At 39.0% G+C, this 17,172-nt stretch overlaps 1 protein-coding gene and 1 long non-coding RNA gene across 4 annotated transcripts in view; one reads left to right on the top strand and one right to left on the bottom strand.

Annotated features, from left to right (window-relative positions):
• The window catches only part of LOC113031483 (uncharacterized), a 38,970-nt gene extending 30,104 nt beyond the window's left edge, over positions 1-8,866 (bottom strand). Inside the window, exon 1 of the long non-coding RNA XR_003273744.1 lies at positions 8,549-8,866. This is a non-coding gene — a long non-coding RNA (uncharacterized LOC113031483). The remainder of the gene's footprint in view (positions 1-8,548) is intronic.
• myom3 (myomesin 3) overlaps positions 1-17,172 on the top strand; it is a 94,507-nt gene that overhangs the window by 33,645 nt on the left and 43,690 nt on the right. For all 3 annotated transcript variants that reach the window (XM_026183599.1, XM_026183598.1, XM_026183597.1), the window contains exons 6-11: positions 1,530-1,622; positions 1,980-2,068; positions 4,433-4,477; positions 6,747-6,887; positions 8,083-8,244; positions 15,382-15,523. In XM_026183599.1, the coding sequence (XP_026039384.1) occupies positions 1,530-1,622; positions 1,980-2,068; positions 4,433-4,477; positions 6,747-6,887; positions 8,083-8,244; positions 15,382-15,523 (672 nt within the window). The remainder of the gene's footprint in view (positions 1-1,529; positions 1,623-1,979; positions 2,069-4,432; positions 4,478-6,746; positions 6,888-8,082; positions 8,245-15,381; positions 15,524-17,172) is intronic.

Here is a 17,172-nt window from a genome sequence, read left to right as displayed (position 1 = left end):
CACTAGGTTTAAATCTGGGACTCTCCACCATTTGACCTTAGAACTGAAGAAGCTTCTCGGATGAGAGGTGAAATGTCTTCAAGCAACTTAAAGAAGTCCAGACGCTTTTCTTTCCAAGCTCCTTAGACTACGATGACCTGGATGACTGAGAACCTTCACAGACACATGCTGTGAATCCTTTTTATACATTTATTTTTTATTTAGGTAATAGTAGTTTTCTCAATGAAATATTGATGATTGGTGGCCTAAGGAACAATTGGATTGCCTGAGATCTTGCTCTGCAGGAAAGCAGGAAAAAGACTGTCATCATAGCAGACTTTGAAATCTACTAAAAAACAATTTTTAAGTGACAGGTTTGTTTGTTTTTTGAGCACTTAAAAAACAAAAATCATAAAAAAAGTTTAATGGCACAGCTGACCTAACATCACTAAGTGGAAGCGGAATTTTATTCTGGTATGTTAAACCATTTGTATTTTGGGGTTTGATTGAATCATAGGCATGTAAAAAGGAAAACATGAGACTGAGAATACTGTATATTGTAGACCAGGCACCTGTTACAGCCCACCCATGGCTGTTTTCCTCCATGCCAGTCCCCCTGTGACTGCTTCTTTAACTGTCCAAAAGTTTCTATTCAATCTGACATGGGGTCATAGGCATAATTGTGTCCCTTTAATTTCATTTCTCGCTTGGATAGAGTAAGTTAGAGCAGAATAAACTGTTTGCAGAGTTGTACCTTTTGGGGAGAAACTGTGTGTTATATAATCACAGTTGAAATAATCAGTCTATCAACACACACAAAAACAAACAGGTTTAGAAAATTACTTCTTAAGTCATTTATCAAGCTAGCAAGCATTCTGGTTTTAGTCTCTTGAGTTTGATGATTTGTTGCTTTCTATATTTTATATCCATGCTAACTGAATATCCTTGGTTATTGGGAAGTCGGAGCAAAAACAGAAAGATGAATCTTCTATGAATAAAACAGTCCTTAGTGGCAGCACTACATTGCATCATTATTTAATATGTAATTGATCCAAAATAAACAAAAGGTTACATTAAAAGTCCAAAACTTACTTGCAAAAAACCAAAAAGACCAAGAGCCATGACATTGCTGTCCAGAACCCTGAGCTGAATATTGCACGCAGTATTAATATGAAATAATCTGTGTTAATTCAGGCAATGTGCCAAACTGTCGACCTTGATACCTGAGCTGCTGTGAGACTAGCTGATGAAAAGACTGCGTATGCTTAGTATTCATGAGCTATGAGATCCACACAACCTGTGGCTCATGAGTTTCACTACCCCATATGGGACCCATCAAGCCCAATGAGCTGCCCTCAACAATGCCCAGCACAAGACAGAATAACAGATCAAAGACCCCCTGTAGTCGTCAGACATTCAGCCAAACTAACAACTGATTATGAAAGCTGTGCATGAGTAATTAGTAGGCAGGAGCATAAACCACCCAAGTACAGCCTGTTGTTCATTTACTCTGATATTCAAAAAACAAAAATTATGTACTTTTTCGGCAGGTACAAGGATGGTGAGCCGCTGATAATATCTGACCGACCATGGAATTACAGTCTTCAACAAAAATTTGGTCTCAACACACTGGAGATCAGAAGGTGGGTCACTAGCTCAAATCTCTAATTAAGTCTGGAAAACTGGAATGAATGTGATGGAAGTGTGCAAGATAGGGCACGCAGCAGATTACTTGACCTTGCCACTGACAAATTAGGAATGGAATAAGAAACTGAAGCTACTTGTAGGTAAGATAAGGAAATTAAATGGTGGTGTTATGAGATAAAACGTGCCGGTTCAATTAAGAAGTACATGTGCGTGCTGTGTTGCAGGTTTTTTCTATTACCCAAATCCAGCACATGAAAAGAGGTCACAGCTTTTTCAACATCTCTTGTGGCTTGAAATTCACCCACTTTCAACTCTCACTCACAAACAGATGACATTCTATATCTTCTACAAAGGTGCTCTCCTGATGATGCTGGCGAGTACAAAGTGGTAGCCAAGAGTCTCCTGGGTGAAGCTGTGACCTTTGGAACGCTCGTGGTGAACTGTGAGTGGTTTCTTGTTTCATCTCAAGTCAGCTTTGCTCAAAAACCAGTAGCAAAGATGGAATACAGTACAATTGCCCCCAAAACACTGAAGAGTCTAGTTTCAGTCAGGCTGGCAATGAGACACTGACACAGTAAATTATTTGACTTAGTTTGAACATTTTTCAAACCTGGTTTACACAACTTTTACCTCTTTTGTTGTTAGTTTATCTTTTCCCATTTTCAAATAAAACCTGAGTTCTGGCTTCCTGAGTGCAATTCCTTCGAGATCATACATCGGAAGCATGAAAAAATGAACTTTAGATCTCACACTTCTAACATTTTCAAACTTCCTTATTTTCCCCATAAACATACTTTTCATACACTCAGTGGAAAAGTTTAACCCTCTTTGCTTTAATTATTTAACACAGATTCAACAAGATGCCAGAAATGGTCCAGATTGACCTGATGGCATATGCAATTGTTGCAGATTTGTCAGCTGCAAATCAACGATGCAAATCTCTCTTTCCACCACATCCCAATCTCTACCGGATTGAGATTTAGTGACTGTGGAGGCCAACAGTTAACTCGCAGTTATGTTCAAGAAACTAGTTTGAGATGATCCGAGTTTTGCGACATTATGTGTTAATCTGCTGAAAGCAGTCATCAGATGATGGATACATGTGGTCATGTTGAGTTGGACACAATGCTCAGGTAGGCTGTGGTGTTTAAACAACGCTCAGCTACTACTAAAGAGTCTAAAGTGTGCCAAGAAAATATCCCCCACAGCATCACACCTCTATCCCCAGCTAGAAACACTGATGTAAGGCAGGATGGATTCATGCCTTCACCTTTTATGCCAAATTCTGTCCCTAACATCTGAATGTTGTCTACACATAACAGACAAGTTACCAAAGAACCGATTTTAAATTCGATTTTTAAGCTAGTTCCTCGAGTTAGATACAGTATTTTGGCACCTACAAGGTGATTCAGAAAGAGGTATTAGCTGAAAACGTCTCACCGTGGTATGCAGGATACCCTTAAAAACATTGGGGAAACTGGAGAAGTGTGGTCAAAGCATAAGAAGAACACCACCTAAAACATCTTAAAAAATATTTACTGCAAAAAAACAAAAACAAAACCATAACCTGAAAGAAATATTCTTATAAAGGATTAATTATGAAACCACGATGCACGAGTCAAGACCACTGACATCAGCCATGCAAGGAAATCCTAGCACTTTAAGAACATCTTAAGTTTGCACAAACAGCCTGTAGAAACAAGTGTCTCAACTGCAGCCTGTCCAACTGTCAGCCATGCACCTCTTAGTTTGACAAGTAGAATAAAAGTAGTAAGTGAAACTGAGTTTTTTAAATAATTTTTTACCTTGTTTAACTTTAACTTTATTTTCAGATTAAAGAAGCCCCGCCCCTGACATCCCAGGTGGTTTGGCTAGCCACTGAGAAACTAGAGAAGAAGACGATATTGTGTTTAACTAAAATAAAGTTCAAACGTTAAATTTAACCAGCACCTCAAGCTTCCATGAATTCCATGAATTACTTAAACCTCCTTTTACATTGCACCAAGAATGTAGCGCTGGGTTTTTCCTTACAGGCATGTTTTTCTTCATTAGTCCATTTACAGCTAACGTAAGTGCATATTTTGAAATCCTGCTATGACAAATAGAGCATTTCATTTATTTTTTATTTTTTTGCTTTATGTTGTTGCACAGATGATCATTAAGGTGCCCAGGGTGCAGATGCTATGCTAGCTAAATTTGACCAAATGTTTGTATCTCCATCCTCCTAATGCCTCAGGTCTCCATGGTGCGGTTTTCTATCCTCATTATCTGAGTCTCTATGTAAATTTGGTGTTTGTAAGAGAACCAGCATCAACGGAAATGATCAGAAAAACAGGTCCCGTTGCAGTGCTCATGCATAATAAATTAAAATGAGACAGTGGGTGTAGCAGTGACTAATAACATCTACAGTGAGCTATACTGCCTCGCAGCAGTGTTACAGAAACTATTTATTTTTTTATTTATTTTTTATTACCTTGACCTACCTGCCCTTTTATGAAAAGGCTTCACTTCCTGAATGCTCAGCTCACTTTGACTTTAATGAGACACTTCAAGGCTTCTTCTACATTTCACAGGTATTCTTCAGGCTTTAACACAGCCTTAGGTTAAAGGGAATATTAGATGTGACTTGCATAAATGTGGCATTGCCAGGTTTGATTCGCCTTCTGCTTTATCTTTTCTTGCTTTCTTTCTTTTTTTTAAACATGTTTCTTCTTCAGTCTCACAGTATCATTCACTGCTTTTCTCTCTGTTTTTGACACTGCCTGCCACTCTCCAATCTGTCCTGCTCTGCCGCCCTGCGATTCAGCATATCAAGGAGCCGTGGCTGGTTCAGAGCGCTTGCAGACCTCCGGTAAGTTTCACACCAGTGCCTAATGAAAAGTGTCCCCTTTCATTTTCTCTGCCACCCTTTGAAGTTCCTCCCTCCATCAGTAAACGAGGGCAGGCTGAGTGACTTTGAAGACTGACACAACGTTTGGCTCTGCTGTGCATGTGGCACCTCTTAAAGAAAGACATGGGAGGAATGAAAGGGAGCTGCACACTGATGCTGTTTGGATATCACGGGAATTTATGTTTCTGTGTGGGTGTTCATAGATGTACAGGCATAAGTAAGACTATTTGTGGGGTAGTTACTGAAGGGATAAAATGACTTGCTTCCAAGTGAGCAGAAACGACAGTCATGTATATTTCATTCCAGGGACAGCAGGAGATTTATCCCACTTCGCTTCAAGCTGCGGAGCACCTCGCACTAGCTGTGGCACTCTGTGGCCTAGATTAGCTTCTGCCATGTGTGGGGTTCAGGACTTTTTAACCTAGAACTACATAATTTCTATACATATATATGCTCGCAATCTGATCAAACCAAAGAAGCGGTTTTGCCAGGAACAGCTATCTGACATAGACATGTTTATCTTACAAGGACCTCTAGTTTTTGTATAAAACATGACATCCTGAAAAAATATATACACTTTTAGAGTTTTATATTAAATTAGTTAATGTCCCTTCAACTTCCCCTTGTTTTTTAATTTATTTTTGTTAGTATTTTCACAAATTACCATCTTCATCCAACCTTTTCCAAGTAGCTTTAGTGCCCAGATTTAACTTAACACTTATATAAATGACTTTTGCAAACATAACCCAACCACAGGTGGCCACAACCCTGTGTACCCCTAATGCTGGTCCCAAGCCCATTTTGGTCCTGGTATTCATGTGGATTTTACTGTTATGTATATAATATATATACATACTTGCCAAGCCTAAAAGAAAAATCCCAAAAGAAGAAGGCTCAAACATATGCTTCGGTGGTGGTGGTGGTGGTTGGTTGTGGTTGGTGGGTGGTGAGAATGTTTGAAGTGTTGTAAATAAAGACAAAAGCTCCCTTAGTTTTGCTCTGAGCTGTTAGATAAAGTGAATGAGGGAAATATCCAGTCCTAGAGTGTTTTGTTGTTGCCCCCACGGGCCTCCCAACGGTTACCAAGGGCTCTCATTGGCCTGCAGGCCACACTTTGAAAACCCTGCTTGTAACCCACAGGACCCAAGGATACCAGTCTCAGACAGCAAAGGCCTGTGACCATTTCTCAACAAGCTGGATTTTTTTGATAAGAGTTATTTTAATATTGTGACCCATGTATGCACTGCTAAAAATTTACTGATAGTCAACTCTGTCCATTGTCATCATCGTGCACAGATGTTGCGTGTTTCTTGTCAGGTTCGACAGATTTCATATACTGACTGTGCAAATGTGCGCGTTTCTAAAGAAAGCAAGATTTCTATTGAAAATGTGCTGATTTTTATTTTATCTTAAAGGGATTTTAAAGACATAGCAAAACTGGAAAAGTCAGGAGCAATATAATTTATGTATGTATTACACTATTGCTTCTGAGGAATGACCATGTGGGTGCGAGACAATCCAATATTTTCCCTACACACACAGATATTAAGTGGCAATCATGTTGAATGAAGCTTTATCAGCTTGTAATGGCATCAGGGGCCGCTTGCTAGGAGAATGTGCTGAAGAATTGCATGCTGCTATTTTTTTGTAACTGATACTTGATTATCTCATATGGAGCTGATTGTATTTTCCAAAACAAATCACTCAAACTAAAGCGTGACTGCGGTAAATTTATCATAACATCAGTGCACTGAGGGAAATGCAGGACTTGAATGATGGGAAGCAAACATCTTTGCGGTGTGTTTCAATAATTCTACGCACACTGTTGTGATAGCCCGGACTTCTAAGCAGAACAAGATCATTATGAGAAGCATGTCACAATCTTTCAGATTCATCCCTGAGAATGGGATTTGACGAGACCTCATGGCACACATATCTTGCACGTCCGGATTGTATTGCTTTGCTGTTTTTGACAAGGCAGAGAATGACAGGCAGCTAAAGGAATAACTTGTCAGGAACTGTTCACTTAAAAACAAAGAGTGCCATCTGCAGCTTTTCTGCTGTCCTGTGACGTTTCCCCCGGGGAATTCTCTTATAGCTGCTTTGTGTGTGTGTGCTTGGATAAAGCAGTGGGTCTTTTTCTAGTCTGTATTAGATGGTCTTTTTAGGCATTTCTGTCTCTATCACCCGTGTGTTCTTACTCCTGCTCCATTCCTCCCATCTATTCTAGCCTTACAGCTTCAACAGGAAGCTCGGTTTGGCACCTCCTTTCCTCCGACCTGGGTGAAAGAGGGCGACACCCTCACCCTGGAGTGTACATTCACCTCAGCTCTGCTCCTCTTCCAGAAGGATGTCAGCTGGTTTAGAGATGGTAAGTGTTGCAAATACAAAGTAATTAAGTAAGTAAAATTTATTTATATTGCATTTTTAAAGAACAAAGTTCACAAAGTGCTTTGCAGAAGAGAATACACAACAATTTAAATGGTATAAAACTAAATCAAGGCAAGCCTGCACAAGCTGGTCTTAAGTTTCTTTTAAAAATGTATTAACACAGATCTTAGGTCCAGAGAAAGCACAGATCTAGGGCTCTAGGGACAGCCATCAAGCAAGGATCAGCAGATCTCAGAGATGTAGAAGTTATATATGGCTGTAGTAGCTCACTGATGTATGGAGGCAACTGACGATGGAGGGCTCTAATCGCCAAAGGTTTAGGACCTTTTAGATTTACTCAGAGCAAATCATCCCAAGGGTCCAAGATTTTAATTACTTTTGGGAACAAAGATGTCAGGTCCACAGATCATAACTTCAGTTTTTGTGTATTGAGAAACAGATAATAGGATACCATTTAGTCCTTTATAATATGAATGCAGTCTTGAACAACAGATAATTTGGTCACATTCTGGGGTTTCAAAGACAAGTACAATGAAATGTCAGCCGTATAACAATAGTATGAAATGTCTTCAAAGTTATTCAGGATGTGTCCAAGTGGGAGCAAACAGGGTACGTCCCAGGACTGAACCTTGCGGCACACCACGGGATAAAGCAGCAGGAGATGACACAAAATTAGCAAAAGCAAGTGTAACACTCCAATGAGAGGGATGGGAAGAAAATAAGTCAAAATGCCCACCCACGTTCTAAATCTCTTAATCAGGGTACTACGATTAACTGTGTCAAAGCAGCTGACAGACGCAAGAGTATAAGGATTGAATAGTTACCTGCATTTCATCTCATTTTATGTGCTAAAATTTCATTTGAATTTCAGTAGAGTGAATCTGGCTGAAAGTTCTCTAAAATGTTGTTCAAACTTCTGGTAGTTGGTTGGCCAACACTTTTTATAATGTTTTGGAAATGAAGGCAGTTTTGAAATTTTCCTAAAATTAAAAGAGGGTGAATAATGGCCTCATTAAAATATGAAGGGACACAGCCAGAAGTTAAAGTTAAAGCATTAATTACCTCGAGTCTAGTGGTGTGAAAGACCTTTTTGAACAGTGAAGTTGGTAAAATGAAAGTAATGGGTCATAAAAGTATTATTCTTGACTTTTTAGCTTGCTTTTTCTATTTTCCAGGTGTACAACTGCATCAATCCAGCAATGTGGAGATTAAAACATTTGACACCAAGGCCGTCATCACCTTAAGGGCTGCACACAAGGAGGATGAAGGTCTTTATACTGCAAGACTGAGAACCACGGATGGAATCCAAGAGCACAGCGCTTTTGTCTATCTCACAGGTGAAATACTCTAAAATGTTAGCCTACACTTACAATTTATCAATGCATTAGAGTCCAAAGATTAATGGATCTAATATAAATACTGAAGCTGGCTTTGGCGCTTTCAAAATTATCCACTAATGTGAAAATATACCTCCACAGCCTCACTGAGAGAAAATTAAGACCACTTTTCATGTGCAAATGCTTAGCATGAACAAACAGAAAACCTCCAGATGCATTAGTTTAGCTTAAAGTTTAGAAACAATAGGAAACCCTCAGCTGGCTCTCAAAAGGATCATCATGATTATAAAAAAACCCAACATACCATTCATGTAGTCTTAAAAACTGTCACGGGGGGGTGGGCCGGTGTGTTTGAGGTGTGGACCAAAAATGCGGACACAAAAAAAAAATGCGGTATAACAAAAAGCGAGCCGTTTATATCTGGGCTGATGTCGAAACAAAAACAAAGCAATGCAAACTGGAAAAAAACTAACCTGAAACCTAAACGGGGAAAAACTAAAACATAAAAACTGACTTGAACATGGTCGGAACAGGATTCATGAAAAACTATGACAAGAGATAAATGGACAATGAACAGGAGAAAGGAAACTCTGTGACCAGATGTGACTTGACCTGGTGAAGACAGAAGACATAAATACACTGAAGGGTAATGAGGGAAGTGGAAACACCTGGGGAAACACAGCTGACACAAATGAACCTGAATGCCACAGGGGAAGTACAACTAAACACATTGAGCATGGAACGGACTCTTCACAATAAAACAGGAAACATAATAGAATGTAGACATGACAACACGAGCTTGACAACGTGGAAGCGCATACATGAAACAGACAAAGGAGAGACGAAAGTACTGGCACAGCTAAAAGCAGAGGTGGGACCAAGTCATTGTTTTGCAAGTCTCAAGTAAGTCTCAAGTCTTTATCCTCAAGTCTCAAGTCAAGTCTCAAGTAATGTCAGGCAAGTCAGAGTTGAGTCTCAAGTCACTGGTGTAAAAGTCCGAGTCAAGTCACAAGTCTGAAACTTTGAATTTCAAGTCCTTTCGAGTCTTTAAAAAAAACAAAAACGAAAAAATAATGTTGCAGTTATGCTAAATGTAAATATTAGACCATGTAATTTTAAAATCTGTGTTTTTCTCAACACATGACAAAATAGTGAACTTAGAAAATATACACAAATTGTGAAATTGCACCTCTTTAAAATGCAGCTCAATTAAACCTAGCTCCAAGAATAATTTTCACCGACAGTTCTGAGATAAGCTGCATGTTATTCTTGGATGCGGTTGTAGGACCGGCTTTAAAATCGCATGACAAAAATATCATACATATTAAAAAAAACTGAATCACCAACGTAGCCTGGACAACATTTGCTAGTTAGATGAAGTCAGCTATCTCATCTTAGCATATTTATATGCATATTTATAATCATACGGTTCTTGGAGTGAGTGCATACACTCATGAAGTTTAGTAACTTCAGGTCACTGCAACAAGCCCAGGTACAGTTTACCGACGGATGGGTGCAGGACCTTGAAATGCACCGTGTAGAAAGTAAAGACCATCGTACGTATCATAAGTTTACCAGTCTCACAAATCGTCTTCATAAATACACATTCGTTAACCGTTTATTAATAGGACCTTTGAGCTCAACGGTAATTAATTAGTAGTGGAAATAATTTCTGGTAGCATCACAGAAATGTAGCAGTGACAATAATACTGTATGCTGTAATCGTACTGGGCAATTTGTGATACAAAACAACTGTTTTATCCTGTGAATAAAAGTATATGTTTTTGTCAGTGTACCATAATAACAGAAGCGAAACGCAATATTGTGTCAGGACAATTCACTATTTATGCACAATAAATAAAGGAGCATAGAGCGACAATTTCTGTTCAGCGCCAGACTTGCTTGTAACCTATATCACTAATTATGTTATGAAAATGATGTATTAACTACAACAGCAGACTGACCTTCGTGTAAATGCTTGGAGCAGACTAACCTGTGAGCTGGAGTGTTCTGGGACGTTATAATTGGTCTTTGAATGGCTGCAATCCAGTCGCCTCTTTGTTACTTCGGAAACATGGCTCGAACAATTTCTCTTCAACGACGTAATCCGATAACAACCGATCTCTTTACCCGTCAGCTTCCCGTGGCTGTCATGCGACCGGCTATTGCAGTTAATAATACAACAGCTTCTTGACATTTTTGTGTTTCTTTTTATCGCTGTGTGACTGATTTCAATTGAAAGCCTGCGTGCGCTAGTACCTCTTGCCACGAGTTCCCAGAATCCTTTGCGGTTCTACCCGTGAATGACGTCACATTTTCAATCTCTATATAATATGCATGTTAAATTTTATAATTGGGGTGAAATATCAAGTCTTTTCAAGTAAAGCGGTTCAAGTCCAATTCAAGTCCCAAGTCATTGGTGTAAAAGTCCAAGTCAAGTTACAAGTCTTAGAATATTTTTTCAAGTCAAGTCTAAAGTCATAAAATTAATGACTCGAGTCTGACTCGAGTCCAAGTCATGTGACTCGAGTCCACACCTCTGGCTAAAAGTACAACATAGAGGACAACACAGACTTACACCAAAGACAGGAAAAGACTCATAAACTCAGAGATATGGATGAAACTAAACTAAAGAATAAAAACCAACTAAACTCTAACTAAATAATAACACAAGAGCTTCACATTATTTCAATATAACATAAGAAATTTCTTGACCACGTGCTTCTTTCCTTCTGACGTCTCTTTTATAACCACCAGTCACAGTCTTGTAATATCCCACATTTTCACTGTTTTTACAAACACACCTAAGCAGAACATGCATCTGAAAACAGAGTGCTCTTCATTTGTTCCTTGAAGTGCCCAGCACTCTTGGTCATATTACAAATTTTGCAAACATTTTTAAAATAACTGAATGTGAATTCATTTTAAGCATATTTACCATCAATGGTCATTGTATTAATTACCTCTTGCTTGTGCTTGGTTGGACCCAATTTACTTTTAGAGCTGCTTCAATTTGTATTGGTATAGATTCAACAAAGTGCTGGAAACTCTGGAAACATGATAGCATCAGACAGTTGCTGCAGATTTGTCAGCTGCACATCCATCATGTAAATCTCCCATTCCACTAAGTCTTGATGGTGCTCTATTGGATTGAAATCTGGTCACTGTGGAGGCCATCATGTCCTGCTGGAAGCAGCTATCATAAGATTATACAGGGTGGTCATAAAGGGATGGACATGGCCAGCAACAATAATGCAGGAGAGATCCATGATCTCATGTTGTTTACATCCAATTCTGACCTCTCTCATCTAAAAGCTGCAGAAAATTGAAACTAACGTTTTTCTCAGTCTTCTGTTGTTCAGATATGGGGAGCCTGTTTGAACTGTTGCCTCAGTTTCTTGTCATAGCTGACAGCTCGAAGCAATCTGGTGGTTCTCCTCTGAACTCTGGAATCAGCAAGGCTTTTTCACCTAGATAGCTGCAACTCTCTGGATATTTTCTCTTTTTTTCAATCATTCTCTGTAAATTCTATAGATGTTGGCAAATCTCTGTAGATAAAACATTTTCTGAAATACTCAGACCAGCCCGTCTGATACAAACAACCATGGCACATTCAAAGTTAGCTAAAGCACTTTTCTTTTCTGTTCTAATGCTTGGTTTGAACTTTGGATTTCCTAGATGCATTGAGTTTCTGCCAAGTGAGTAATTCTCCCCCCAAAGGGAGGGAGTATGTAATCAGTTGCATTTGTTTGTCTGGCTCTCTGTTTGTTAGCCATCTAGCATCTACAGTTTTCAAAAAAATAATTTCCAAATTTTATGTGATGGTAGATGCTAATAACAGATTCAACTGATTTCATTTTGGTGAAAATCGGGTGTAAACGTCAAATTTGCACCAAATTTGAAAATCAGTAAAAATTTTATATGATCCACAATTTTTTTGTGGATCATCGTCAAACCTCACAACAATAGGCCTTGGGAACATGAGTACCTAGGTTGCCTAGGCATTACCTGCTTCTATTTACATAATAACATATATAGTGGTAACAGTTAATGCTTATATAAGCAGATGATGAAATGTATGATTCATTTTGCAGACACGTTGCTTTTTTTGAAGTACGTAGCTTGTTTTCAACGACTTACTAAAGCCACTCATAGGCATTGTGCCACGCTTGTAAGTGGGTGTCAGATCACATCAGAAACTCCTCAAATATTTAGTGTCTTCTTTGAAGAACTTGCCCAGCTGTCTTTCAAATTATACGCTTTGTTTGATGTGATGTTTTCAGTCCTCGGCAAAATGACAAATAATGACAAAGTGTGATCTTGTCACCTGTGCGTACAAAATATATGTCTTTTGGAAAATATAATCGTCTTTTTTTACTTTCGAGTTCAGAGCAAACATTCCTCCAAACATTATTTGTATTCACCAGATTTTGGTTCTAGTTTCATTTCCTTTCAGCAAACTGATTCACACAGGGAAATTGCACCATCAATCAAAATATTTCTCTGTCGAGGGCTTGTTAACTTTGTTCGATGAAAGTATATATTTTTCATATGCCACTTTCTTCTTTCGACATGCAAATAAACCAGAGAGAAGCTCACACTTGAGTCATCAACTTGAAATCTAAGCAGCATTTGTGTTTTAAAGTAATTGTAGTGCTTGTTCATGTATGTATTCAACCTTAAGTCCCACAGCGACAGCATGAAGTGCTCTGAATCATTCATGAGCTCCTGTGCACATACATCGATAACACATCTGAGCCCAAATAAACACACGTATACGGACACTTAATGCAAGGTAAATCTCAAATACTTGAGATACTCGCTCTCTCTTTTGTTTGGGAGCTCGTTTTTTTCACCAGAGCTGTAGGTACTAATTTTGGAATCAGGGAAGGTCTCTGAATGTGTGTTTTTTCCATCATTCAGCCATCATATTAGCATTACAAATGGGGGGGTTTGCAATAAAAAACAAATAAGAAATGAAGGATGGGAGCGAGGGTGGCTGGTGGATGCGCATTTAAAAAGGAACGAGATATGTTTCCTATTTAAATGTTGACTTAAGCCTTTTGTTAAAAAACAACAACAATCTATTCTCAGCATCAAGAAAAGGTTTGCAAACATGTCACGCTATGTTATTCAAGTCTGCTTTGAATTATTTCTTCATTTCTTTTTTGTCCTTTTCGCTATGTCTGTGTGTGTGTGTGTACATGTTTAGGCATCTTTGTGAGGACAGAAATTAGTTGCGGGGACCAGCAGTCACTTATGGGAACAAAATTCCCGTCCCCACGAGTTTGAAGACATTTTTGAGGGTCAAAATGGGGTTTTGGTGTCAAGGTTACAATTACGTACAATTACGGAAGTCAAACTCCAGGCATCAAGGGCCGGTGTCCTGCAGTTTTTAGATGTGTCCTTGATCCAATATAGCTGATTTAAATTAATAAATGACCTCCTCAACATGTCTTAAAGTTCTTCAGAGGCCTGACAATGAATTAATCATTTGATTCAGGTGTGTTGACCCAGGATGAGATCTAAAACCTGCAGGACACCCACCCTCAAGGCCTGGAGTTCGACACCCCTGGGTAAGGGTTTCATGGTTAGGGTTGCGGTGAGCAGCGAGGGAAAGCATTATGTCAGATGCTGACAGACAGATGTCCTCACTAAGACATGAAAACAAGTGTGTGTGTGTGTGTGTGTGTGTGTGTGTGTGTGTGTGTGTGTGTGTGTGTGTGTGTGTGTGTGTGTGTGTGTGTGTGTGTGTGTGTGTGTGTGTGTGTGTGTGTGTCAAATTTGAGACGGCAGGAGATTTGAAAGTTCAGAGATTAACACACACTTGATCTGTTATAATATCAAAATCTAAAGCCAAAGTCTTGTTTGTGTTCAGAACAGCTTTTTCCATAACCAGCTTTGAGCATCAGTATCGTGGGATATATCAAGTTTAAAGTAGCAAAACTTCACTAATACAGGGTCTGTGATGTAGATCATCAGAAAAAAACGACTGCTACCGGTGAACTTTGATCTGTTTTCTGATCATTTGCTGGAGAAGACTTCAAAAGGTGCATTTTAGGTAAACTTTCCAGGGAGATCACCATGTGGGATAGGTGGCTGGTCAAAACAAGTTAGAGCTCATGGAAGGTCTTATTTGTACCTATACGTTCTCTACCACCCCGTCTTTTAGCAATGATTCCATCTCTGTCTAAACAATTTTCTAATAAACCATAACTTAACTGTCACTAATGGCTCTGAAATGGAAGAATTACATTTGTTCACATGTTCTTTTGGATAAAAAAAACTGGATCAAAGAACATCAGGTACTTGAGACACTGTTTTTTTTTTTTAATCTTTCCAATTTGAGCACACAGAATTTATTTTATATAGAATATCTCCTGGAGTAACTTAACATGTGGAGTGGCAACTATTGATTACTTTAAAATCATTGATAATCCTTTGGTCATTAGGAGAAACACACAATAGCAGGTCAACAAAGCAAAACTCGTTTTTGATATTGTCGTCACTGGCAGGCGGGTGGCATGAATGCCCAACTTTGTGAACATGATCATTTGAGACTGACACAATGTAGGATTTTCAAATTGATGCCATAGGTGCATCTACTAAAAATCTTGGACAGGAATCTCAGTGATCTTGACTTCAAGGTCAGAGGTCAAATTTTCTGAAAATCTTGCAGACATGAAAACTTAAGAAACCCAGGATTGGTGGCCATTTTTTTTACTTTCAGGCTTATATGTTTGAATCGATTGCATGAACTAGATTGCTGTAGATCCTATTATTAAACTTTCCAGTTCCTTTTTCCCTTGGTTTTACACATCTCCTCCTCCTTTGGCTCACTATCTTTCTCCTACTTTGTTTGTTGGAAAAACAAACCCTGTGTTTCCACAGTAAACGATTTAGTTGAGTGCTAAACTGGAAATCCAATAAATATATTCCAAATAATGTGAAAAAAGCAGCACATCACAAACTTCTCTGTCAGCTGGGACAAATTGCTCCTGTTTGACTTGTTTACTGGTTCATTCAGCTTTCATTGGAACTACACAAATTCAGTTCAGTTATTAGTACATAGCTGGGGGCTGAATATTTCTATGCCGTTTTTCTTCTCGCTAACTGACTCTCTGCTGACATCCATAGATGCATCGGCTGCAGTGGTGGGCGGTCCCGCGTCTCCTCTCGCAGTGCAGGTGTCTGACGTGAACAAGGACTACGTTTTCCTGACTTGGCAGCCGCCCAGCGCTGATGGAGCTTCACCTGTGCAGGGATATTATGTGGAACGGTGAGAATCGCGATGTACCGCTTACTTCAAATATTCCGTTGGGTTCAAATGAATCGGGTAAAACAAAGTGAAAGCTGACACTGAAAGTTTATTTCAGACCTTTGAAAACTAGCTGACAGTGTTGGCAAATCAACAGTCCACTGAGCAGGTGTTTATCCTGTTGACATAGAAATGTGCTTCTTTGTATATTTTAGGATTTCTAGATTTTCCCTTTTAAAAAGTTAATGATTTAACAGCTTTGGTGCAATCACATCCATCTGCACTTTCTTTCCAAATGTGTCCACACACTTTTAGATTTCAACAAACCCGAGCATGTCCCAGGGCTAGAGGTGAGGTACACCCCACCTCTGTATTCGGACAAATTTTTCCTATCATTTTCTATATTACACAACACTGTCCAGAAGACAGAGTGTCACGGTCCTAGTGACCCAGTGTTTTGTGTTATTATTAGTTTTTGATTACATCATGGTTTATCACTGTTGGTGTTGTGGTTTCTGTTTTGTATTTCTAGCGCTCTAAGTTCTGCAGTATTTCTTGATTTCTAGTTCTTGGTTTTTGTTCATGTGCCCTTTATGTTCAGTGTAGGTTTAGTTCTGTCTTCATGTTTATTTTCTTGTTCCCCAGTCAGTCGTGTCTCATGTCACTCCTGTCCCTGTGCTCCGTGTTCCCTCTGTTCAGTATCAAGTCCGTGCACTTGTGCCTGTCATGTGGTTCCTGTTTTATTTTGATAGTCTTGTGTTCTGTGTTCAGTGTTTGGAGCTTTGCTTTACTCCTGTCTCGTTACGTCTGATTAGTCCCAGCTGTGTTTCCACCCGTTTCCATGCTCTCGGTTTTCAACCTGTGTATTGTAGTCCTCACACACACTGAGCAAGTGTGCTGTCACGTTGTACCTTAACTACTCTGTGTGTTTTTCCTCCATGCTCCTTGTAGTTGTTTCCCAGTTTAGTTCCTTAGCTTCCCAGTGTCTTAGTGTTTTGATTTTAGTTTGTATTTCTAGTTCCTCGCTTTAAGGCTTTGTTTTTTGTATGAAGAGTCATTTACAGCCAAAATAATGCTGCCTTCTTTAGTTCACTCCTTCATTGTCCGTGAGTCCTGCATTTGGGTCCTACATCCTGCCTTCCACACAGCAAACCATGGCATCGAGTCACCTTCATGTTTTTTACATATTGCAAATGCAATGTCAGGGTTTCTTTTTCTTTCTTTTTTTTAACCTTGAAAATTGACTGATGAAATTTCGATTGTCAGAACTGTTTTTGTTTTGTTTTTTTCATTGTGTTCATATTGATTTTTACATTAAGCTTCTACATTAAGTCATTGCTTTGGTTGGTGATTTATCATGTCATTTAAATATCAATTAAAATGACAGCTGATTATGTCATTTAAACAGGCACTTAATCAACTGATGAACTGTGAGACAATTAGTCTGACTACGCTACCTTTTCAGACTGTGTGCATGTTTGAATTCAGTAAAACAACGAAAGAAAAGTATTGACGAAAAGATTACAGGTTTTCATTGCCAGAAATATCCAGCACAGAGATTGGATCTCCTACAGTGAGCTCACGTTGATTTGGCATTCATTAAAATGCTTATTTTAGATTGGACTCTCAGTGATTTCCTGTACTGCAAGTCAACATGTGACCAACAGTAA

Source organism: Astatotilapia calliptera, chromosome 11 (assembly GCF_900246225.1).
Source record: "Astatotilapia calliptera chromosome 11, fAstCal1.2, whole genome shotgun sequence".
NCBI classification, from domain to species: Eukaryota; Metazoa; Chordata; class Actinopteri; order Cichliformes; family Cichlidae; genus Astatotilapia; species Astatotilapia calliptera.
Note: the sequence above shows the minus strand (reverse complement) of the source record. Positions and strands in the feature narration are given on the sequence as shown.